The following is a 25,099-nucleotide window of genomic DNA, read 5'->3' as shown; positions in this document are numbered from 1 at the left end:
GAGAGAGAGTCATATCCTACTGGGAATATGCCCGCAACCAAGGTACATGCCCTTGACCGGAATCGAACCTAGGACCTTTCAGTCCCCAAGCCGATGCCCTATCCATTGAGCCAAACCGGTTTAGGCTGGTTTGTTATTTTTAGAAAGTTTTTCTTTTCATTTCTTTTTAGCTTCTTTTTTAGCCACAAACACCTGTTTTTTACTTGAATAGTTGATTAGTTATTGTTAAATGGGGTTGCCAGAACAAGAATTGGTCACCTTTTAAAAACTAGTAGGATAAGGTTCTTTCTGCCAGAAAGGGGAGGAAGAAGGGCTCATTGCTAGTTTTCATGATCAAAGACTTCCTGGAATTTTATAAATACCAGGAAATGGTAGTCCACCCACATACTATGAGTTGGGGATTTCTGGAAAACAAATAAAAAGTAGTAATAAGTAAATTTATTACCTAAGCCATCAACTGGATATCTGACTTTAAAATATATATATATTTTTTATTGATTTCAGGGAGGAAGGGAGAGGGAGAGAGAGATAGAAGCATTAGTGATGAGAGAGAATCATTTAAAAAATATATATATTTTATTGATTTTTTACAGAGAGGAAGGGAGAGAGAGAGAGAGCTAGAAACGTCGATGAGAGAGAAACATCGACCATCTGCCTCTTGCACACCCCCTACCAGGGATGTGCCCGCAACCAGTGTACATGCCCTTGACCGGAATCGAATCTGGGACCTTTTAGTCCGCAGACCGACGCTCTACCACTGAGCCAAACTGGTTTCGGCAGAGAGAATCATTGATCGGCTGCTTCCTGCACACCCTCCATGGGGATTGAGCCCAAAACCTGGGCATGTGCCCTTGACCAGAATTCAACCCAGGACCCTTCAGTCTGCAGGCCGTTGCTCTATCCACTGAACCAAACCAGATAGCGCTGACTTTTTTATTTGTTGCTTCCTCTGACATCATATTAAGAGTATTTTCTTTCTGAAGATGCCCTTTGTTCTCCCCAGACATTCCAGCTGCAGCTTCTGTCTCCTAGCAGCAGCGTTGTCCCAGCATTTAATACGGGGACCATCACACAAGTCATTAAAGTTCTGAACCCACAGAAGGTGAGTAGCATATTTGAAGACAATATCTGAGAAAGGTGCAAACTTACTTATTGAAATAAAATTCTGCTTTGTTTCTCTGGAGCTTTTTGACTCACAGTCATAAGAAATCTGTGAAAATGTCTGGTTTAACCTTGTTCTTTCAAAGATAATGAACAGAGCCCACACACATTAGATGATTTAGTGGATTTATAAAATGCAGCTTTAAAAAAATTCTCTATTTAGAGGCTTAAAGGTCTAGTTTTTGCAGGAGTGTGGAAGCTTAGACATTCTAACTTTTACATAGTTGCAGTCTGGGGTAAGAGCATTTGTGGAACCAAAAATCCATATTTCATGTAATTGTTAAGGATGCATAACAAAAGTGGAGACATTTTAATTAAGCAGCCAAATGGAAAAATAGCTTTTGAAATTACAATTAAGCAATGCTTTTATTATATTTTTTTCAAAGAAAGAAATTGCCTCCACTTAATACTAATTAATTGACTAGATTTCGTTTTTAGAAATGATTCAGGGAATTTCTTCCTTTCAAAGATTTCTGGTAGTGCCTCATAAACACCAGTACGATTTCGTCCTCTTGTAACACTTGTCTTTCCTCTGCTATTCACTGTATTTTGAGCATATACCTCTAGCACAATTAGAAATTCCTTTGACAATCTGATTCATAGAATAAAAATTTTCTTAATGCACTATTTGAAATCTGCCACATGAAGTGAAAAGTACTTATAGTTTTCTTAAAACTACTGCTGTTACCCATAAGTTAACTCTTTTTATTTTTTTCTCCCCCTTCTTTATGCCTTGGGAATGAAACAAGTTTATGTTCACATTTACTATAGGTTTTACAGTATGTCTGAATGTAGAGCATAAAATGAGTATATGTTTACATAATTTTTCTAGAAACTTATATATGAGTTAAATCTTTTTGAAAAGCACTCAGCCAATGTTACCATGAAAATGCTCTCGCGTGATTCTGTCCTGTTACTGCAGTTCTAGGATCAAAGCCAGCGATGTGTTCTGGAGATGCCTGACTGCATGAGGTTGCTTCTGTGGCTGATAGTAGAGTACTAGGTGGTTTTTCTGCTGCTGTTTGTATGTCACTTTTAATTTTTCAAAATATATTTTTATTGATTTTGGAGAGAGAGGAAAGGAGAGGGGGAGAGATAGCGAAGCAGACAGACAGACATCAGTGATAAGAAATATCTATTGGCTGCTTCCTGCACGTCCCCTACTGGGGATCGAGCCTGCAATTCCCTGACTGGGAATTGAACCTGTGACCCTCCTGGTGCATGAGATGATGTTCAACCAACTGAACCACACAAGCTGGGTGCCATTTTTAAGAGACAACTTTGCTTTAAAATAATTTTGTTTTCTTTAAGATTAAAAGTGTATTTGTGGACTGGAAAGATTCTAGAGATTTCATTTCCTTGTATAATGTGTGATTTTTCTTTTCTCACAGCAACAGCTGCGAATGCGGATCAAGCTCACATATAATCACAAGGGCTCAGCAATGCAAGATCTAGCAGAAGTGAACAACTTTCCCCCTCAGTCCTGGCAATGAAGGTCCGGCACCATTCTTATTCTTACCCCACTCAATCAAAGGAACTCTGGGAAGGAGGTTGTGATTGCTGGCAAGTCCCCCCCAACTGTACCATGGGCACGAGGAGCTGAAGAGAACTGTTGAGGAGGATTTTCCTAAAGTAATTGCTGACCTTGAAGCATTGTTAAAGACTAATCTCCTCTCCTCCACGGCTGAGGCCGGCTGCTTCTGGAGGCTAGTTTGCACTCTTCCTCCTCTTCCCTTTTTCTGCACTTCTCTACCCCTCCCACATTAACAGCCAGAATCAACATTCCCTGGGCCCCTGAGGAAAAAGCAGCTGGTCTGGAGGAGAGGACTGGAATCCATGGCAAGAAAACACTCACACCGTCTCTACAGCAGAGTTGCCCCTTCTTTATACTGAGTTTCTCTGTGGACTGGGCGAGGTGGGGTATTTATTCCTCACTAGCTGTGTCACCATCATCAGGCGCTTTTTACATCTGGCATTCAGAATGGAAACGTAACCATGAACATTAGGGAGACCTGCCTTTTCTACTGGTTCCCCCAATGTTTGAAAGGCAATAGGCTCCTGGGAGCCTTTTCTGTGCTTTGCTGTATTCACACAGACACACACATGTATGTATGCTTGTTACCAAGAACTGGTCAGACTTTGAAAGGTTATTTGTAAACACTGGACAGATGCAGTTAAAAAGAGCTTTTGTTGAGATTTGGCATGAAGGATATGGTGCTCTATTTGTAATAGAAACTTCCAAGGCTCTTCCAGCTCCCCTTCCTTTCCCTTCTTGAGCTGTAGTGATGAATACTCTCCATGATTTTCAAAATTGACTCCCCTTAAAGTGCAAGGTGGACAGCTTCTAAAAGAGATTATATAAGTAGTTATTAATGCCCCTATTCCCACCACAAATTTTACAGTTTCTCTTAAGCCTATAACTTGCCTGATGAACTATGGTAAATGGGTGGAAAGAGGAGTTTACCACTTTTAAAGATTAGACTCTCTAACAAAAGCACCTTTGCTCATAGGAAGAGTTGAGTATCAGACTCATCCTAGAGCATACTGGAGTCATCCTCCATTACTCCAAACGTCCCTTTTTATTTCCTGAGCCTGGCTTGGACCTTGGCATTCCGTTTGAATTCCTTCTTCTAACTGGAACATTTGTGTTGTATCTGTAACACTGGCACTGAAATAAAGACCACACGGTTAAAGAAATCTTTCCTATATTGTACTTCATGGTGTTGGAATGAAGCCTTGTAGCTTCCTTGTCCCCTGTGTCAGAGGAATGGACACCATAGGGCAGGGATATCCTTTCCTGAGTCTGAGAAATTGGTCTCTTGAGAGAGGCCAGTCTCATGAACATCTGCATCAAAGACTGGAGATCTGGAGCTTTCTAAAAACTAGGAGGAGTTCTGAATGCTTTTTAGAAAGGACCCTTGCGATTTCACACCTTAACACTCAGTTGCTGGAATAAGGTAGGGTGATTCTCCTGTGGCCCATGTTGAATGTACTGTGTACGTTCAGGTGCACAGGTGCCATGTCTGATATATTAAAGAAGAAAGGAAGAGTCAGGCTCACCTTGCTCTTAAAACGTTGGTAATCATTACTGTATTGAGTACAGTATAATGACTACCTTGGCTTCAGTCTTAAACCTGGGTATAAATATCCATTTCCCCTTCATTTCACCAAGCCTTTACTTCAAATCTACAGTGTCTTGTCAAATCTAGCTCTGTATCAGATGCTAGGCTAATCCTTACATTTGACAAACTGGAAATGAACTAAAGGCTTCAAAGGGGAAACTTCCAGGTTTTACTAAAATATAAGAGCAAGATTTGCTAAAATTTAACTCCACTGGGTAAACGGTTGACTGAGTCAAGAACAGGACATTATCTTGTGCGTAGTTTTCAGTGAAAGTAAGTGTGGACTAGTATTTTTCACAACTGCTCTGCCTGCGCAATGAAAAATCGCCTTTAGAGGTTTCTTTGCAGACTGATTGCATTGGATGGACACTTAATGCTGTGAAACATGATAGGATTAACACAGTGTTGGTGGATTTCTCGACTAGAATTTGTCTAACATTCCTCTTTGTGGTAGAGGCTTTCTTTTCTCTCATGTTTATCGTTAACCAGCTCAAGCTTCTTTAGTTGAACTGAGTTGAATTTGAGAAATCTGCTGAAGATCAAGCTCTAAGGCAGTGCTAGCTAAGGAGCTGGAAAGGGTCTGCTCTTTTAACAGCATCTCCTTGGGTGATCATAGTTTTAAGGTAGAGCATTGTCTGATCACCCATAGCTTTGTCTAGGAGGAATAGAAATCATGGCCTTAACACAAAGGGTGCTGTGTAGAATATGAAGTGATTTCAGAGAGAGAACCCGACCGAGCATGGGACTGAAGGACTAGAGGTCAGATTACTTGCCTAGGATACTGATGGTTGTGAAGACTGTTTCAAATGATCGGATCTTTGAAAGCTTCAGCGTGCCTTAGTTTCTAGGATCGGAACTAGTTCTCCCTCACTTGGCCTTGCTGCTAAAAGGAGGAATCTCTTAATTGCTATGAATAACTTAAAACATTTCAGTAATTTCTTTCCCTAGTATAATAACCATTCAAGGGGGGAGCAAATGTGGATAGATTTACAACTTTAGAGCCATTGTGAGGAAAGAGTGATTTCCGCGGCTGTTTCAGTAACTTCAGGGTGATTAGCAGTGAGCCTACACACACTTACTTGGACAATTTCACATGCACTTTTACCTCATTTTTTTCCTCTTCTGGAGTAGTTTGTGTCCTAGCCCCTCCTACCCCTTCCTGCCCCTCCCCCCGCCTCCCCAGTAATACTAAGGGAGAATTCATCTAAGTTATCTTAAAAAACAGTAGGGAGGGTGCTCTACCCGAGAAACTTCTCCCATAATGCTCCGGTGCTGTTATCTTGAGGTGACTTGGACAGTCATGGAATGTTTTATGCTGTGTATGGTGATCATCTGTTCATTTTAAGATATTTCTCATTTAAAGAAACATTCCTCAGTGTAACACTTGGGAGGGGATTCTTTCCTCTTGCTAGGTTAAAGATGTCCGTACCTCTTGTTTTGTCCCCTTCCTATGAAAAAATGGACTTTGAAAACTGTCCAGCACTAACGGTTTGAGTATTTCTATCTATATAACATGCTTTCTATTTTTATGTTCTAGAAGAAGTTGGCAGTTAGGGGATACTGTTTTTGAGATTCAACATCATTACCTTCTGCATTGGAAAATTTCGGGGCCATGAGAACTAAAGGAAAGAGATTGAATGTGTATATATTTTTTTCTAGTGAATGTATTTTATCCACATTGTCCTAAATGGAAAGCCGGAGAGTAAAAAGCGGATATTCAAAAACTGGTTGGCGGAGAGGTGGTACATGTTCTCATGCGTTTGGGAGTGGGAAGGATCACTGAAGAGAAGACTGCTCAGAATGTGTTGAAGATTAGAACACTCTGACCAGCTTTGGCTCAGGAGGGTGGGGCTGCTTGTAGAACTGGAAGCGAATAACTTTCTCAAGCAATAGCAGTGAGTGGGTCCCACCTATGGGGTTCTTGGACCGGGAACATTTAAACAGAAGAAAATGCTGAAGCAGCTTGTACAGTTGCTTCATGAACGTCCACGAGGCCGATTCTGGCTTTGGGATGGAGCATTGGAGTTTATTTGTTTTTGTGTTTGGAACCTGCTGTTGCCCTTTGTGTGTTTTGTTTTTGTTTTCTACTGGGGGGGCCTCATGGGAAAGAGCTTCTGAACTCTTTCCTCTGGGAACTCCCACTGTGTCCCTGTAAAGTCCCTTTTCTTTCAAAATATTGTAAGTTACATTTTCATTAAGCCCCATCACATCTTCTTTACTGTAAAAATATTAAAGGCTGTTTCCAAGTGGGACAGCTAATGAAGTTCTAATTATTGCAGACATATTTTTGAGATGTAAAAAAAATTTAAAATTAAATGATAAGCCTTAGAGGCGAGTGAGAAATAAAATGGATGTAAACATTTACATGGGATGCATTAGAATTCTGCTGTGTGTATTGTCTTTTGGTTGAAACAAATTATGAACAGTGACTAATAATAAAAAGTCAATACTCAATGATTTAAATTTTGCTTTCTCGATTCTTACAAGTAGATTAGAGAAGCTTGGGATGAATTGCTATTCCAGAACTTTGAGCTGAACTTATTGACCAATTGATGTTCCTTTTGTACATAAATCTCACCAAGAGAGGAATTTGAACAACTTAAAAAAACACACAAACCTACTTCTAGTTGTAGACAGTGAAAAGTGTAATTGGGAATTTTAGCTAGATGATTATGTCCATGCTTATCTTCTATACAAAAGAGAATTCTCACACAAAGAAATCATATATAGGTGAAATGTATATGGGGGGTGGTCATAGTGCTTTGGGTACAATTTGTGAAATGTTCAAGGACACCTGTGACTGGGAAGAGGAAGGCTTAACTAGCCAAAATGAATTACACTTCCTGATCTATTTTATACACACTCTTACATAGCAGTGAGAGTGGTTGGAAGTTCAAAGCTTTAGCTTTTCTGTTACTCAGATGATTCCTAACAGTCCCCTGATTGAGAAGGAGAAAGATGTAGTCTTTGCCAATTATCTAGTTTATGCAGAAGTGCCCTTTGGCACTGTTTGATAAGTGACATTTCTATCATCTTTACTTATACGTGACTCAACATCTTTGTTCCTAATATTAAATTTTGTTAACACCTTCATCTTCATGTAATTAAATGAAAATATAAAAGCTACAGTAGAAAAGTTTAGCAAGTAATAGATTCCAGATATTTACTTTAAAAATATGAGTTGAAAAAGAAAAAAACAAGACAAATATGTAATGACTTGTATTCCAGTTTGAACTTCAGTCTAGAAAGACCACATTAAGTTTTACCGCTTTTAAGGGTTTCCCATGCTATTTTCTCCCCTAGTTCAATTTTCCCATCTTCCAAAGGTATAAAAATGCTCCAGGAAGAAATTTCTTCAAACCTTGAAGCCAGGTAAATACTGTCTGTCTGTATATTTGGAACTAAAATAAGGAATATCTAGTTCTGGCCAGGTTGCTCGGCTGCTTCGATCGGTGTCTTAATAATGCCATGGTTGTAGGTTTGACCCCCCCGTCAGGGCATATATAAGAATCAACCAATGAATGCGTAAATAAGTGGAACAACAAATTGATGTTTCTCTATCTCTCTAAAAAAAGAAAAAGATCTAAATCTGCTCAACCTGTGATAGAATAACAAGGGTTTTAAGCCTTAGGATGACTTTGTAATTATTGAGAGAGTGGGGACAGCCTATTATTAAGCCCATGTAGTTAGCTTATGGTTCTATGAAAATCTGATATGAACTTTCCCCTTCTCCATTTTGTAGTGAGCATTAGGAAAAGCCCCTGATATTAAAGCATGTGGGTGTGCCCCAGGTGGGGGGAGAGGTGTGCACAGCTGCTTATAGGAAGGATAGGATATGGAGAGGGAAAAAATGTAATGACTTCTGCCCCTTGCTTTGATCCAAACCTGCAGTGATTTTTGTAACAATGAACCTACAGTGAGGGCAGATGGGTTTTTGCACCAAAAAATCCCAGAGGAATTTATTCTTAGGGTTAGTCTTCGCTGTTGACCATTTCCGGAAATTGTAATTACGTACATAACCCTTGGCATACATAATGCACACTGCCTTGAACTGGGGAGAACATGTAGACGTGACCTTTGAGACAGTATAAAACATTAATGGCAGTATATGATTTGAAAGCAGAATCAACTGGTTGTCACTACTTACTGAACTGGATCTTAAATCATGGAGACCTTTAATGGGAGCTGCATCATAAATGATCCCCATGCAGTATCTGGGCAGGTAGCTTTAAATTTCCCCCCCTCTTGACAGAGGTACTAACTATATAACTTTGGCATATGCTTATATTTTGAATTGATGCTTTAGCCCACTATTCCATTAATTAAAAAAAAAACAACAACAGCCATCTACCACTGATCTTGCCCAGCCTGAACGCAAATGCTGGTCCTTGGGACTGCCTTCCCCTTCAGGTGGTCAGTCAATAAAGAGCCTCAGGAAAAGGTAATACACCAAGAAACAGGCTTTTACACACTAATCCCGAGCCATGTTTTTATTCTTTCTACTGCTTGCTTATCCTTGGTCAGGTCCATTTTTGTCTTTATATTGGTACCTATTTTTACAAACTAGTGTTCTTGCTAGAAGTTACCCAGTAAGCATTGAAATAGGAACTTTATTCACCTTACACCTAGACACAGAGACAAATAATTTTTCATTAGAATGAGACAAAGAAATGAAGATGACTGGAGATTGAATTTTTGTATATACAAGGTAACTCATGTAGTGACCAAATTTACAGAAGAAACAGTTTGTACAGGGTCAGGATCTTTGCAAGAGTCAAATTTTGCCTGGAATTTAAAGTATCTCCAAATGCATACCTATCATAGTACTATTGTAGGCCACAAGACTGCAATTAAAACATAGTTGGTCTGGACTAGGCAAGCTGCAGCAAGGATAATAGATGATTAATCTTAACCAATTATTCAAAGCTTGAGAAATTATTTTTTGCAAGTGGTTTGAAGAATCATCAATACCTTTGTAAGGGGAATACCTAAAAATCCAGAAGTCTATGTTTCCTAGGAAAATTTGGAACAGAATTAACAAGAATACTCCGAGGAACTGAGTGAATCTTAAATTTGGAAATTCACATTTATAATGGCTACTATGAATCCTTACTATGTGCTAATAAGCACGCCGCATCACTCACAAAATCTTCAAAATAACTGCTAGGCAGATATTAATTTCTGTTTCACTGCTTCGTAATGAAAATCTGAGATCAAGTAACTTGCACGAGGGTATATGCGAGGTAGAGCTGAGACTTGGAATCAAGCTTTACGATTCCGAATTTGGCCCAGTGGCCGGCCACAAAGCTACCGCCAATGCGGGAACTAGAAGGAAAACTTTTAAAAAGATTTTCTCAATCACCTTTGCAAACAATTAAATGGGTCACCGATACATCACAGCTTGAGACAGGGAACCGAATTCTGACGTTACTACTTAAGGAGAAGGGGAATTAAAAACGTGGCTGGGAGGAGAAATTAACATCTTGTACACAGGGTTGGGTCGAATTTGCTGACTGTCGTGAGCATCTCCAATAAGGAACAGCAAGGTCCTCCCTCGCTAAGGGGAGCATTCCCAACAACTCGTTCCATCGGAGAGGGAGGAGACAAGTGACAAGAGCCACCCTCTGTGTGTGTGGGGGGGAGCAGCGTCCTGTCACCGTGGACACCTGCCCTTTGTCCAGCCGGCACTTGGGGGGCGGGGACTGCAGTAAACCACCCTCCCGGAGCCTCGGTCCGCCGAGGCAGCCGACCGTGGGGAGGAGGCCCAGACCTGCCGCTGTGCCCACACTTCCCACCCGCCAGCATGCGGCTCAGGGCGCCCCAGACGCACCTCGCCCGCAGCTACGCAGGTCCGAAGGGCTGCGGGAGGGCGTGGCCTCGGGCGCGGGGGGCGTGACTGCGGGGCGTGGCCTTGGGCGCGGGGGGCGGGGCCGCGGGCCGCTCGCGCGCGCCGCCGAGGCTCCGCGCGCCGTCGCGCCGGCCGGGCGTCCCTGTGCAGCCTCCGCCGCTAATGGGGGAGGTGGAGCCGGGGCCCGCGGGCCCGCTCGAGCCCCCGGAGCCGCCCGAAGCGCCCGCGAGCCGCCGGCCGGGCGGGATCCGGGTCCTGAAGGTGAGGCAGGCGGGCGGACAAGCGGGTTGCAGAAGGGGCGCAGGCGGGGAGCGGCCGCGCCTGCCTAGCGCGTTGGCTGAGGCGGCCGGCGACCCCCCCGCCCCGCGTCAGTCAGTCCGTCAGTCTCCGCGGGGCTGCTCGGCCGCCCCGCAGTCCCGCTGGGGGGGAAGCGGGGGGAAAAGGGCTGCGGCTCCCCGCCCGGGCCTTCGCGCCTGGCCCCGCCGAGGCCTCGGCCGCCGGCGTCCCCTCCGCTGCCCATCCCTGGCCGCGAGCCACCCCCTTCGCAGGCCCACGCCGCGGGTCCAGCGTCCTCCCGGCCGCCGCCGCCAGCCGGCTCCTCCGGGACCCGGGGCCCGCCGCTGCCTCCGCGGCCGGGGGCCGGGCGCCGCTCCGGGGGCTCCCGGCCGAGAGCCCGGCTGCAAGTGCGCAGGGCTGGCTGTTCGCGGACACCTGAAGGCATCGCCCGGGCGGGAGGAGGGCGGCGGGGATCGGCCCGGCGCTGCGGGGGGCGCCGGCGGGGGCGGCGTGGGGAGCGGGCCGCCCGGCTCTGCCCCCCCCCCCCCCCCGGGCTTTCCCCACCGAAGTGGAGACCCGCTACACCCGCTACACCCGCTCCGCCGCCGGGCGCCCGCCTGGCAGCTCGTCCCGCCGCCGGGAGAGAATCCCCGGAGGAGCCCCGGCTCCGGGAGCCGCTGGGCGTGTTGCAGAAGGGAGGAGGGGCCGGGCGGAAAGGGGCATTCCTGCTTGCGGAGCCGGCCGGGCCATCCGGGGAGATGCTAATGGAGAAGCCGTTATGCAACAGGCAGCTAGCTAGCGGGGCTTCTGGCAGGAATTGGGGGAGTAGGAGGAAATGGGAGAAGGCAGATGCAAGCAAGTGGGGTGTGTGTGTGTGTGTGGGGGGGGGGGGCGGGGAGGAAGGGAGTGGAGCCTGGACGGTGATGACAAGAAGTTCAGATGCACCAGGAATGCAGGATGGGGAGGCAGCAGTGAAGATGGTGAAGAGGAGTGGTTGTGGGAGACTGAGTTTTCTACTAGCCCTCAGAACACTTGGAAAGAATTCTTCTCTCCCCCCCCCCCCCCCCCCCCCCAGTAGGTCAAATATGTAAGCTAGGTGTTTCCTGGAGATGGAAGGGAATTCCTTCTGGAGTTGCAGAAGAGGAGTCAGCAGGATTTAAAACTTTGCAGGGAGAAGGAAGAGAGATTTAAAAAGAAATTAGATTAGATGGGTTTCAGAATCAAAAATACTTTGCAAAACAATGAAAGTCCATGATGTTAAAAAAAAATCCATTAATAGTTGTTCATTGGGAGTGAGGATGAACACAGTATACTTGTCATTAAGATTATTAGCAGGACGTCACAAAGGTGGGAACCCGGAAAAAAAAAATCATTGATTTGAAGCACCTGGTGAATCCATGCAGCCACGTAAAATACTGAAGTGCTTTTGCTACTACCTTCCAGTCTTAATCCAGTGACTTAAAAAGTAACTTTTTCATAATGTATCTCCATTTGTGCATAAACCTTGTACATATTTGCTGTAACTTAACCCTAAGCTACAAATATAATTACCCAAATGCTTTTGGCTATTTATTTAAAACCATAAGGTCACGAAAATGTAAACTGTGAATGAACAACAACAAAATTCAACCAGCTGAATTTATCAGGAAATGGCAAGCCTGAGAGATAGGTAATGCTCTCTGGTCTAGAAGGTAAACAACTTGAGCTTTTTAAAAATATATATTTTTTCTTTGTGTATGTGTGTGTGTGTGTGGGGGAGAGTTATGAGAGGGAAGGAATTGAGAAAAGGCCATCTTTATTGCAGGGTCCTGTCTTCCTACACTGCCGGGAAGTGGTTCAACCCACCTCTGGCTCGCTGGAGTTCCATTCTGGGGACCATTAGAAAGATTCCAGAAATTAATCTTGATTACAGAGCTCAGCTGGTGGGGTGGCAGGCTGACTGTCTAAGGCACTTGAATCTCTTGGTTTTATTGCATATGGTTAATGCTTTATATAATCCTTGCAAATAAATGGGATCGACTATGGAACATAGGAGCCATGCATTCTACATACAGAAGTTCCCTTAAATAGCTGAGTGGTTGAAGTCTGTGCCAAGTGAAACTGGAAAAGAATACCTAACTAGCCGAAACCGGTTTGGCTCAATGGATAGAGCATCGGCTTGGGGACTGAAGGGTCCCGGGTTCGATTCCGGTCAAGGGCATGTACCTTGGTTGCAGGCATATCCCCAGTGGAGGGTGTGCATGAGGCAGCTGATCGATGCTCTCTCTCATCGATGTTTCTAACTATCTCTCTCCCTCTCTACAAAATCAATAAAATATATTAAAAAAAAGAAAAAAAAAAAAGAATACCTAACTAGAAGACTTTCTGAATTGGGAGGAAAGTCATACTCTCCAACGTGTTATTCTCTGAAGACCCTTTGGAAAAGACACTTTTTTTTTTAACGATTTTATACTTAATACCAAATTCTGGACATGATTGTCAGAAAATACAGGTCTTCATAAAAAGTCAAATATAACCAAGCTAGTGTAGTTTAGCCAGATTAGATCTAGGTCCATTTGTATCGAGTTTTGGAAAATTTGATTCAAAAGGTGCTAAAGACGTACTGCTTTATAGTTGTAGTTGGAATATAGTAGAGTGATGTTATTATTTTGAATTTTACTGATTTTTTTTTTAGAGGGGAGAGAGAGAAACATTGATTTGTTATTTCACTTATTTATGTAGGTATTCATTGGTAGAATTTTGTATGTGTCCTAACTGGGGATTGAACCCACAACCTCGCATAATATTTTTAATACTCTTTTTTTTTTAAATTAAATTATTATCTGTGTACATATTTTAACATTGCCCCCCCCCCCCCATACATACCCTCCTTCCCCAGAGTTTTGTGTCCATTGGTTGTACTTATATGCATGTATACAAGTCCTTCGGTTGATCTCTTATCTCCCTCAGATCTCCCTCCCCTCCCCGCTGTAATTTGTATTTTTAATACTCTTAAGGTTATTGGGAGTACCTTTGAAGCATACATTTTTCTAGATGTTTCCTCCAGTTTTTTTTTTTAACTCTGTAGAAGATATGAAGTAATAATTCATCTAGTCAGTGAATGTGATGAGATTATTGTTTTGAATAATAGTGTTTTGAATTAAGTACTGAAGTGAGTACTTAATTCATAGCTTACTCTAAAGACTTTGCTTTCTAGCAATATCTTTAAATCTTAAATGTGCTTTTTATACATTTGTTTGATGCAAGAATTGGGTTATACTAGTGGTTGTGTTCTCTTATAGATAAGTTGATCCACAGTTCTTATATAAGAGTAAGGGCGGGAGGAAATAAGATGCTCTTAGTCTAGCAATTCCGGTGGAGTAGTGATTGTAAAAGCTGAAAGCATCTCTGAGGACGGTACTGGCCTTTCCAGCAGTTACCTGATGCTCTTTTAGGCCATGGGTGTGGAACCTTTTTTTTTTCTGCGAAAGGTCATTTGGATGTTTATAACATCATTCATAGTTCATACAAAATTGTCAACTTAGCCCTAATTAGTTTGTCTCGGTGCATAGAACGTTGGCCTGCAGACTGAAGGGTACCAGGTTCGATTCTGGTCAAGGGTATGTACCTTGGTTGCAGGCACATCCCCAATAGGGGGTGTGCAGGAGGCAGCTGATTGATGTTTCTTTCTCATCAGTGTTTCTAACTTTATTCCTCTCCCTTCATCTCTGTAAAAAAAAAATCAATAAAATATATCTTTTTAAAAATGTAAACTTAAAAAATTAGCCTGCTATATTAAACATTTTTTTTTCAACCAAAGGACTTATATGTATGCATATATACATAACCAATGGATACAAGACATGGGGGGGAGGTGAAGGCATATGAGGGGAGTAAGGGAGATTGGGGGAAGATTAAGGGGCGGGGGAAGGAGACATATGTACTATTTGTAATCCTTCAAACAATAAAAAAAAAAAATTAAACATTTAATTAACTCACCTTAATGCCTTGGCAGGGCCAGACCAAATGATTCCTTGGGCCTTATATGGCCCGTGGGCTGGATGTTCCCCATCACTGATCTAGATTGTTGCTAGAAGGCCTGTGCTTTCTTAGTCTCTAGGTTAGGGGTGTCGAACTCAATCAGAGAAGGGGCCAAAATCTAAAATCCAGCCTAAATCGTGGGCCGAATGGTTTACTGAACAGTCATAAACTGTCATTGTGATGGAAACGCAGCGGAGTGCAGTGATGACAGCGCGGTGCGGGCCACATTGCAAGGCCTGGCGAGATGGATTTGGCCCGCGGGCCTTGTGTTTGACACATGTGCTCTAGGTCTAAGGAGATACATTCTTTGATCAATAACACATACATTTCAATAATGTAAAGTTCCTGCTGGGCTGGTGTAGCTCAATGGTTGAGCATCAACCTAGAAACCAAGAGTTCACCAGTTCAATTTCCAGTCAGGGCATATGCCCTGGCAAAGTTTTGTGCTCAATCCCTGGTTGGGGATGTACAGGAGGCAGCTGTCGATGATGTTTTTCTATCATTGATGTTTCTATCTCTCCCTCTCTATTCCTCCCTGAAATAAAAAACAAAATAAAATAAAAGAATGATGTTAAGGAATTAATTTAAAATATCCTCTTAAAATCCTAGCTGGTTTGGCTCAAGTGGATAGAGCGTCCACCTGTGGACTGAAGGGTCCCAGGTTCGATTCCAGTTAAGGGCACATGCCCAGGTTGCAGGCTTGATCCCTAGTGGGGGCGTGCAGGTGGCACCTGATCAGTTATTCTCTGTCATTGATGTTTCTATTTCTCCCTTCTTCTCTGAAATCAATTTTTTTAAAAATCCTCTTAAAAAATGTAAAGTTCCTTAAGGAATTTATAGTCTTAAAGGAAATATATATACACATTGAAGATCCTCACAGAAGAAAAATCTTGGGTGAACTAATAGAATATTTCCTGGGGTCTTTCTTGACTTTCTTTAGACAGAAGGTTGGTGGACTATTATTGGGCTTAAAAACATTTTTATTTTTAAAAAAAAAGCTTTTTGATGCTTGTGTGGAATAGTGTCTACTTGCCCCCTTTTAATAGCAGTGAGCAAAATTTCTCTCCCCTGAGTGCAGAACTTCTTTGTATGAATATACCATATAGAATACTGTTTTCAGATGGACCAGTTGATCTTTCCCAAAGATTAAAAAATAAAGAATATTTCGAATTAACCTGTGAATTATTCAATGGTTAGCATTATTTAGTGGTACAAATATGATGGCTCCTGTGTCTATAAAATAAATACTTAAGATATTAATTCTGAGATATTCTGCTTTACGAAAATGCTCTTGATGAGAAGAGAGACCTAGTTCCCACTTGTTGCAGAAGTTTATCCTGCTTATCTAAAGCTAGAATTAGTAATAATCTTCAGGTTTTGAATAGCTATACGTACTCAAATCCCTAAGATCTGCAAAATAACCAATTTACCTCTGTTTTCCTAAACGTAAACAATGAAGCCATTCTCAATCTTGTTTTATCTTCTTCCCACTTGGGAATACCTTCTAACTTTTCATTCCTCTTTACCCACTGTCTTTAGAAATTGAATTTTAGGTGCTACAGTTCCCTTAAAATATTAATCTCAGTAATTACAAAAATAGTATTTGTTTTGTCCTGGCCAGTGTGGCTCAGTTGGTTGGAGTGTCATCCTGTACACCAAAAGGTGGTGCATTTGGCCAAAACCGGTTTGGCTCAGTGGTAGAGTGTCGGTCTGCGGACTGAAAGGTCCCAGGTTCGATTCCGGTTAGGGGCATGTATGTTGGTTGCGGGCACATCCCCGGTAGGGGGTGTGCAAGAGGCAGCTGGTCGATGTTTCTCTCTCATCGATGTTTCTATCTCTCTCCCATCCTCTCTGTAAAAAAAAATCAATAAAATATATTAAAAAAAAAAAAAAAAAAAAAAAGGTAGTGCATTTGATTCCCAGTCAGTGCACATACCTAGGTTTCGGGTTCCATCCCCAGTCCATGTGTTCATGGGAGGCGGGAGGCAACCCACTGATGTTTTTCTCACCTCTCCTCTCCCTTCCTCTGTCTTAAAAAAAACAAAAGTTGCTTTATTTATAGGTATTGCTATTTTCCAGTGAGGAATAGTAGTGAAAGTATTTTATTTACTTTTTGGCTGATACAAAGAAAAGATTATAAGTTTCTCTATAAATATGGATTTGTTGCCTTCCATATTTGTTTAACTTCATGCCAGAGCTGATTGGGCTAATGTGCAAACTGGGATGTCATTTCTGTGATGTCAGCCGAGTTTTGCATGCATTTCTGTGCCACTCAGGTGTGAAGGCACTAATAATAGATTATCAGTGTAGAAGAAAAGAAGAAATATCAAATAAATCCTTAAAACCCATTGAAATCTGCATAGAAATGGAAGTATGCTTCAGGTGAAATTCTGCTAAGTAGAGAGTAGTCATTAATTCCTTCTACTACCCTGTTTCCTCGAAAATAAGACAGTGTCTTATATTAATTTTTGCTCCCAAAGATGCGCTAGGTCTTATTTTCAGGGGAAGTCTTATTTTTCCATGAAGAAGAATACGGTACACATTTGTTGTTAAATGAAAATAAAGGAAATTTATTACCTGTATACGGTACGGTAGTACGGTAGTTGTCAACACAAACCAGACAAACTGTGAATCCTACAGTATCAAGAATTTACTCATTTATTCAATGACAAACATGTCATCTTCTGGAACATCATCATAACAATCCAATTCCTGAATTTCTTGGTGAATTTCTTGTGACTCCATTTCTTTCAGAATCAGTGGACCAAATCTCTCCTGTTTAGCAATAGCACTGTCTTTAAATGAGTACTTCTTGTCAAGGTAGCCTGTTCGCAATGCATTTGCAATGCAACTGTCAGTGATTTTCTCCCATGAATTCTTCACCCAAGTCACAACTTCTTGCAGTTTAGGTTTCACAAAGTTTCCACGCTGATTTCTCTCCATTTTGTTTTCAATGTAGTCATTAATTTTCATGCGCAAATTGTCTTTGAATGGCTTGTTTATTGCAATATCAAGAGTCTGGAGATAGGCCGTCATTCCTGCGGGAATCATTATCTGCTCTATTTTTCTTTCGTGAAGAAATGTCTTAAGTCTTTAGCGCGGTGAGTGCTGGCTGCATTTCTTCCAGACTAGTAGACCTCTTTGGCTCCTTCGCATAACAAGTGGCAGCATTAATTCGACCCACTTCCTTATAACTGCTTGTGTGGCCCTAGCTACCAGTTTAAGGTAAATTAATTTTCATTCTGAGACAGAGCCAAGGGGGGCTTTATTATCAGGGGGATGCTTAATTTCACTCAGAAGGAAACCTGTAAGTAGGTCTTATTTTCGGAGGATATTTTATTTTCGGGGAAACACGGTAGGAAATTAATTCTACTTGGAAGGAGGAAAATGGAGATGGGAGACATGGAAGGTTTCAAAAGAGTGTAGAGACGGTGGCATTTGCATAGAATTTTAAATGAAAGGCTAGTCAGGTGGACAAGCTGAAGCAAACATTTCAGACAAGTCATAGAATTGTGGATTAGTTGGTGTGTATGGGGAGTTACAGGTTGTTGGATATTCCTGAAACAGTGAAAGGCATGACACCGGAGAGGTATGTCAGTGTAGTCAGTGGACATTTCTTTTAAAGGGAACAGAAAGGGCTTATCGTAAAAATAGAGCAGGTAAATGTTGATCTGTACAATCCTGTTACATAGCGGTAGCAATTGTTTTTGCCTCCGGATAACAGTGGCTCCACAATGTGTATGAATTTCACATGCCTGCATTAATGCAACAGTATTTTTTTTTGTAACATGAGAAAGGAAACAATATTTGTGAGAATATTTGTTGATTCTGCACTTGATTATTTGGGATATAACACGGAGGGTTAGGACCCTAGAGAAACTTGCAGTTTGCAAAAATGTTTATTGCAGCATTGTTTCCAACAGGGAAAAATTAGAAACAAACTAAATGCCTTCAGCAAGAGAATGAATAAATTGCAGTGTATTAAAAAATGATATCTTATCAAATGAAAGAGCTAGGTGTACTAGCGTGGATATATGTAAACCAACATTGAACCTAATAAAAGTATTACTGGGCAAAACATAAGCTAGGATTTAAAGTTTTAAATTATGTAAAACGAACTACATATAGTTTATATAGGATATACATATATGGCAAACATCTGTGAAAATGAACACAATGAGCCCGAGCTGGTTTGGCTCAGTGGATAGAGCATTGGCCTGCTAACTGAAAGCTCCCAGGTTTGATTCCGGTCAAGGGGACATACCTAGGCTGTGGGCTCATTCCCCAGGGGGGGACTTGCAGGAAGCAGCTGATCAACCATGATTCTCATCATGGATGTTTCTGTCTCTTTCTCCCTCTTTTTTCCACTCTGAAATCAATAAACATATTTAAAAAAGAAAATGAATATAATGATAAATACCAAATACAGTAGTAGAGTGTTTCTGGGAGAGAGAGAGGGGCATGGGATTGGGATAGGGTACCAGGTGGCTTTAGCAGTATATATAAGAATATATAACACTTTCAGCATCACTAGTGGCACTTCATATGGGTCCCATGGTGTTATTCAAGGTTTATGGTATTGCATTAAAGAGGATTAAAAAAAAAAGAATATATAGTATATATATATGTACATATACACACACACACACACACACACACACACACACACACACACATATATACTAGAGACCCGATGCACGAAGATTTGTGCAAGAATGAGAAGAACGAGCCATCTTTATCCTGGCTGCTGGCACTGCCTTTGCTCTGGCCTGGAGCTGCCTTTCTGCCTTCCCATAGTGCCCAGAGCCCCGGAGTGGCTGGGATGGTGTGGAATACCTGCATTGTTGCCATGGCAATGATGCAAGTGTCTCGCCCCGCACCTGTGTATGCACATTAACCCACCATCTTTGTTGGGTTAATTTGCATACTCACTTGTGACTGGCTGGTGGGCGTTGTGAAGGTATGGTCAATTTGCATCCTACTCTTATTGTAAACACACACACGCGCACACACACACAAACACTAGAGGCCTGGTGCATGAAATTTGTGCACTGCAGGGGGGGGGGTGTCCCCTCAGCCCAGCCTGTTCTCTCTCGCAGTCCGGGATCCCTCGCTCCTTACTGCCCACCTGCTCGCAGCTCCTTACTATTTGGCTCACTGCTCCTTAGCACTGCCATTGCCATGGAGGCAGGAGAGACTCCTGCCACTGCTGCTGTACTCACCAGCCGTGAGCCTGGCTTCTGGCCGAGCGGTGCTCCCCCTGTGGGAGTGCACTGACCACTAGGGGGCAGCTCCTGCATTGATCATCTGCGCCCTGGTGGTCATTTCGCATCATGGCAACCGTCATTCTGCCTTTTGGTCAATTTGCATATTAGGCTTTTATTATATAGGATATATAATAATATATATAATAATATATAATATTATATATATGATATATTATATATAGGATATATAATAATATATAGGATATATAATAATATATAATATTATATAGGATATATATCTATCTATATATATATATATATATATATATATATATATATATATATATATATATATATATCTCCATCTCCTAGCTGGTTTGGCTCAATATAAACACAGGCCTGATGCTCAAAATTCATGCAAGAATAGGCCTTCCCAGCTGTGGTGGCTCCCTGGGTTTCTCCCTTGTAGCTGTGGTGGCTTGCATGCATCTCTCCCTTGCAGCCGCAGCTTGCAGCTGCCTCAATCCCGGGGCTACAGCCCCAGCTTTGTCTGGAAATATGTTCAGTCTAGTTAGCATATTATGCTTTTATTATTACAGATTCTTTAGAGTAATGACCAGAACTAAATAAGACAAAATATTAAAATTTGTGAAAATTGGGTAGTAGGTACACGGATGTTTTATTATTCTTGATATTTTTCTGAAAACAGAAGAAAAAAGAAAGGGTTGGAAAAGTTGATGGACAGACATGAACTGCTATAACAATAAAGAAAGCTAAGCTTGGCCCTGGCCAGTGTGGCTTCTTGGTTGGAGTGTCATCCCATACACCAAATGGTGGCAGGTTCGATTCCCAGTGAGGACACATACTCAGGTTGTGGGTTCAATCTCTGGTCGGGGCGAATGAGGGAGGCAACTGGTGCTTTTCCCTCTTACCCTCCCTTTCTCCCTTCCCCTGTCTAAAAATAAAAATAGCTCTAAAAATATTAAACGAGCACTAAGTTTGCCAGGTTAAGAATAAGCATGGCATATGCTAAAGGCTGTGTGAGTTGAGAGGAGATAATCAGTTGACCAGAGTATTGGTGACTATAGATTGGAAAGTGGGATAAGGACTAAACATGTTGAACTCGTTTTAGCTGATGTTTTTTCTCTTTTTTTTTTTTTTTAGAGAAATATGAAACGCAATGGGAGCAGAAATTGTTTGAATAGGAGAAGTAGGTTTGGTTCTCGAGAAAGAGACTGGCTGAGAGAAGATGTGAAGAGAGGCTGTGTTTACCTTTATGGAGCAGACACGACCACTGCCACTACAACCGCCACCTCCGCTGCCTCCTCCGCCGCTGCCGCCTCCTCTGACTTACATCTTGTCCTTTGCACAGTAGAGACTCCAGCATCAGAAATATGTGCCGGAGAGGGAAGGGAAAGTCTTTATTTACAGCTTCATGGCGACCTGGTCAGGTAAGGCCTGAGTCTCACCACTCTAATTCTACTGCAGTGTGAGCAAGCCACGTTTCTGCTTGGAGGTGCGCTTTAGGGTCTTAATTGTGCTGGAACCGATGTTGATGATGCTGTCACTAGGCGTGAAGAGAGGCTTTTCCTTGGAATAGCTGATGTTACGATTCTTAAATTTAAAAATTGTCAGTGAAGGAAAATTTGAAGTTACCTCATTTGGAGTACACAATAAGTGAGATATCTAAATTTAAAATAAACATTTTAAGAGTTTTGTTTTAGCCCTGGCCCGGTAGCTCAGTTGGTTAAAGCATCATCCCAACGAGCCAAGGTTGCAGGTTTAATCCATGGTCAGGGCACCTACAATAGTCAACCAATGGATGCATAAATAAGTGAAACAAAATCGGTTTCTCTCTCCAATCAATAAACAAAAATGCAAAAAATCAAAAAAAAAATAATAGGTGTGCTGAAACTGGTTTGGCTCGGTGGATGGAACGTCGGTCTGTGGACTGAAGGGTCCCGGGTTCGATTCCGGTCAGGGGCATGTACATTGGTTGCGGGCACATCTCCGGTGGGGGGTGTGCAGGAGGCAACTGGTCGATGTTTCTCATCGATGTTTCTAGCTCTCTATCCCTCTCTCTTCCTCTCTGTGAAAAATCAATAAAATATATATTAAAAAAAATAATACGTGTAAATAGAATGAAATTGAAATACATATAAAAGGAAATAGAGTGAATAGCATATATGCTCATACATGAGTATGTTGCTGTTTACATATAAATTTAAAAACTAATGGTGCTTTACATAACATGTTGATTTATTATTTAAAGATCTTTCCATATTAATATTTATATAGTTTTCATTATTTAGTGGCTGCATGGTCTACCATAATTTTATGAGTCTACCATTTTATGCATTTACCATACTTATAGCCAATCAATTAATGGACATTCAGATTGTTACTGTTTTTTTACTTCTACAAGCAGAGCTGCAGTGAGTATCCTAGTTCCTATGATATTTCTCCTACGTGGGAGTCAGCTGTAAGTTGAATTGCTGGATCAAAGGATATGTGCACTTATTAGTCAAATTCCTCTTTCTAGAAGTTACACGTTGATGAATGTAAAAATATATCTATTTCCCTCTTATTTTTAAAGTTTTTATATAAATGTAGACACATACTCATGTATGAACGCTTATGTGCTGTGACTAGGAATGATTGTCAGTGTTTAAATTAGAGAATCATTAAAGGCAACATTCCAAGGACAAATCTTTTTTCAACCATAATGACTTAAATTCTTGCAAATTTGATGGTAATTTCGTTGCTTTAATTTTTATTTATTTTAATGAGTGAAGTTGAGCATATTTTCATAGGTTCATTGGCCATTTATGTGTTTTTAAAAATATATATTTTTGTTGATTTCAGAGAGGAAGGGAGTGAGAGAGAGAGAGAGAGATAGAAACATCAATAATGAAAGAGAATCATTGATTGGCTGCCTGCTGCATGCCCTACACTGGGGATCCCCCGGGCATGTGTCCTCACCAGCAATCAAACCGTAACTTCCTGGTTCATAGGTTGATGCTCAACCATTGAGCCACACTGACTGGGCCATTTATGTTTTCTTTAAAAATGTTTATATGAAGAAGAAAAGTATTCTCGTATTCGTATAATACTGTGCATGTACACTCTTTGATTCTTTTTTTTTTTTTTTTTTTTAAACACCAATTACTTGCCGAGACTGGTTTGGCTCAATGGATAGAGCGTCGGCTTGGGAACTGAAGGGACCCAGGTTCGATTCCGGTCAAGGGCATGTACCTTGGTTGCGGGCATATCCCCAGTAGGGGGGTGTGCAAGAGGCAGCTGATCAATGACTCTCTCTCATTGATGTTTCTAGCTTTCTATCTCTCTCCCTTCCTCTCTGTACAAAATCAATAAAATATATTAAAAAAAAACAAAACACAAATTACTATTCTTTGAGTTAGATGTCAAATAGCTCTTTGTATCTTGTTAACGGGAAGGGGAACTGGCCATTGGTGGGTCTGCCTAGGGCCAGCCGGTAGTATGTGGATTCTTGACTTCATGCAGGAAAAATTTCACAATATAAGACCAAGTGACTATGAGGGAACATTCACTAACGCCGGGGACAGTAAAACAAGAGAAAGGGCTTCACATAGCAGAAGAAACTGGAGAGCTTAGTCTGGGCTGCCTCGGCTCTCCGGGAAGTTGGCGAAAAGGGGGCTTTGGGGACAGGTTCAGGGGACTAGTCTGCCTAGAACTGCCCCTGCCCACCACTCCCCAGGTGGCACGTCTGTGGGCTCCCCAGAGTTTAGGGGGTACATGCCTGTGGGGGGAGAAGAGAGGGGAGAAGAGGGGAAAGGGGAAAGAGGGAGACAGCGCTTGGGGTCCTCTGTCTTGAGGCTTGGTCTCTCGTGCAGGTGGGGATCTTAGGGGAGGCCCCAGGAGAGGGGGGTTCAGTAGAACATTCTAGGTGTGCTCCTCCAGGGTGGTGGTCTCCACTGATGGGCCAGTGTCAGGGCAGGGCATCGTTATCATTGCAGCTTGTCCTAGTGTCATCCATCTGGTTTTGCTGCTTCTCTGGATCTGGAGCTGAGATATAGCTGAGTCCTAGATGTTATTTCCAGGGAGGTGACCGTCTGTATCTGCTGTAAATTGCTCTGCCAGTTTGTTCAGCTGTCTGTCTCAGTTTCCCTGTTCCTCTTGACCTGGCTTACTGGCCCGTCAGCCTGGCCCCTGATTTTCTCCTCCCCCTTTTCTGTAATAAACAAATACCTTGAAATAATTAAAAACTGTGGATTCAGCTTGAAAGTGAGAAAGAAAGCTTCCACTTATACTTTAAATGTGGTAGTAATAGTAACACCTTTAACTGAACTAAAAATTGGTGTCATTTTTAAAAGTTTAAACTGAGGTTTAGTATGTGTTCCTTTTAGGACTAATTCTTGAAGAAGATTAGCATTTGAATGTTTTCCTTGTTCACCAGTTAACTACATTTCCTAATTCCATTCGTAAAATGAAAGGATCAGACAGGGTGATCCTTAGGCTTTTCTAAATCTGATTCTGATCTAATTTTATCAGGTGGAAAGCCTTGACCTACATATTGCTGGTAGTGGTTGATGGAGTTGATATATTTAAACATAAGACTTACTCATGTGTATACTAGTGTATATGCACACAAAGATATTAACTATGTAGAGGAAACCCTACCTGAATTGGCTTACTAGTTAATTAAGAATTCAGATGTGACGGTCTGATCGATGCTTCTCTGTCTCTGGATCTGTTTTTGTTCATCAGTTTATGTTGTTCATTATAAACCTCCAAGAGAAGGCAGGGGAGGGTGGGGTAAGGAGGAGAGATCAACCAAAGGACTTGTATGCATGCATACAAGCATAACCAATGGATACAGACATCAGGGGGGAGGGAGGGCGGGGAGAGTGAGGGGCAATGAGGGATAAGGACACATATGTAATACCTTAATCAATAAAGAAAATAAAAAAGAAAATTAGAAAATAAAAGAATCCAAATGTGATATAATTTACTTTCGTGAATCTAAACTACTTACAGTGGAGACAAACTTGCCTCTTTTTAGCTTTATGGCCTTGACAGTTTTATAATGAAGTAGCTCTTTGAAGATATAATTGATTGGAAAATAATGAAAATAGCTGAAGCCGGTTTGGCTCAGTGGTAGAGCGTCGATCTGCAGACTGAAAGGTCCCAGGTTCGATTCCGGTCAAGGGCATGTACCTTGGTTGCAGGCACATCCCCGGTAGGGGGTGTGCAAAAGGCAGCTGGTCGATGTTTCTCTCTCATCGACGTTTCTAGCTCTCTATCTCTCTCCCTTTCTCTCTGTTAAAAATCGTTAAAATATATTAAAAAAGAAAAAGAAAAGAAAAGAATGAAAACACTATTGAACTGTGGTTTGGAAAAATGAATGTATTTTCATTGCTGGAGTAGGAGCTCAAGATGTCTCATTCAGCCAAAGAATGATGATGATGATGATGATAATGATA

The 25,099-nt window shown here is 41.9% G+C and overlaps 2 protein-coding genes across 7 annotated transcripts in view; both read left to right on the top strand.

Annotated features, from left to right (window-relative positions):
• Positions 1-6,746, top strand: part of AP1G1 (adaptor related protein complex 1 subunit gamma 1) — a 70,011-nt gene extending 63,265 nt beyond the window's left edge. For all 3 annotated transcript variants that reach the window (XM_036441103.2, XM_036441105.2, XM_036441104.2), the window contains 2 exons: positions 1,004-1,102; positions 2,553-6,746. In XM_036441103.2, the coding sequence (XP_036296996.1) occupies positions 1,004-1,102; positions 2,553-2,654 (201 nt within the window). In that variant the 3' untranslated portion in view covers positions 2,655-6,746. The remainder of the gene's footprint in view (positions 1-1,003; positions 1,103-2,552) is intronic.
• An 809-nt stretch (positions 6,747-7,555) lies between these two features.
• The window catches only part of PHLPP2 (PH domain and leucine rich repeat protein phosphatase 2), a 66,658-nt gene continuing 49,114 nt past the window's right edge, over positions 7,556-25,099 (top strand). For 2 of the 4 annotated variants that reach the window (XM_045582719.1, XM_036441100.2), the window contains exons 1-2: positions 10,230-10,392; positions 20,799-21,085. In XM_045582719.1, the coding sequence (XP_045438675.1) occupies positions 10,294-10,392; positions 20,799-21,085 (386 nt within the window). In that variant the 5' untranslated portion in view covers positions 10,230-10,293. Of the gene's footprint in view, positions 7,561-9,232; positions 9,235-10,229; positions 10,393-12,211; positions 12,519-20,795; positions 21,086-25,099 lie in introns of those variants that run through there. The other 2 variants (XM_045582718.1, XM_045582717.1) reach the window with 2 other exon arrangements.

Source organism: Pipistrellus kuhlii, unplaced genomic scaffold (assembly GCF_014108245.1).
Source record: "Pipistrellus kuhlii isolate mPipKuh1 unplaced genomic scaffold, mPipKuh1.p scaffold_m20_p_17, whole genome shotgun sequence".
Classification (NCBI taxonomy): Eukaryota; Metazoa; Chordata; class Mammalia; order Chiroptera; family Vespertilionidae; genus Pipistrellus; species Pipistrellus kuhlii.
This window is presented reverse-complemented; position numbering and strand designations above follow the sequence as displayed.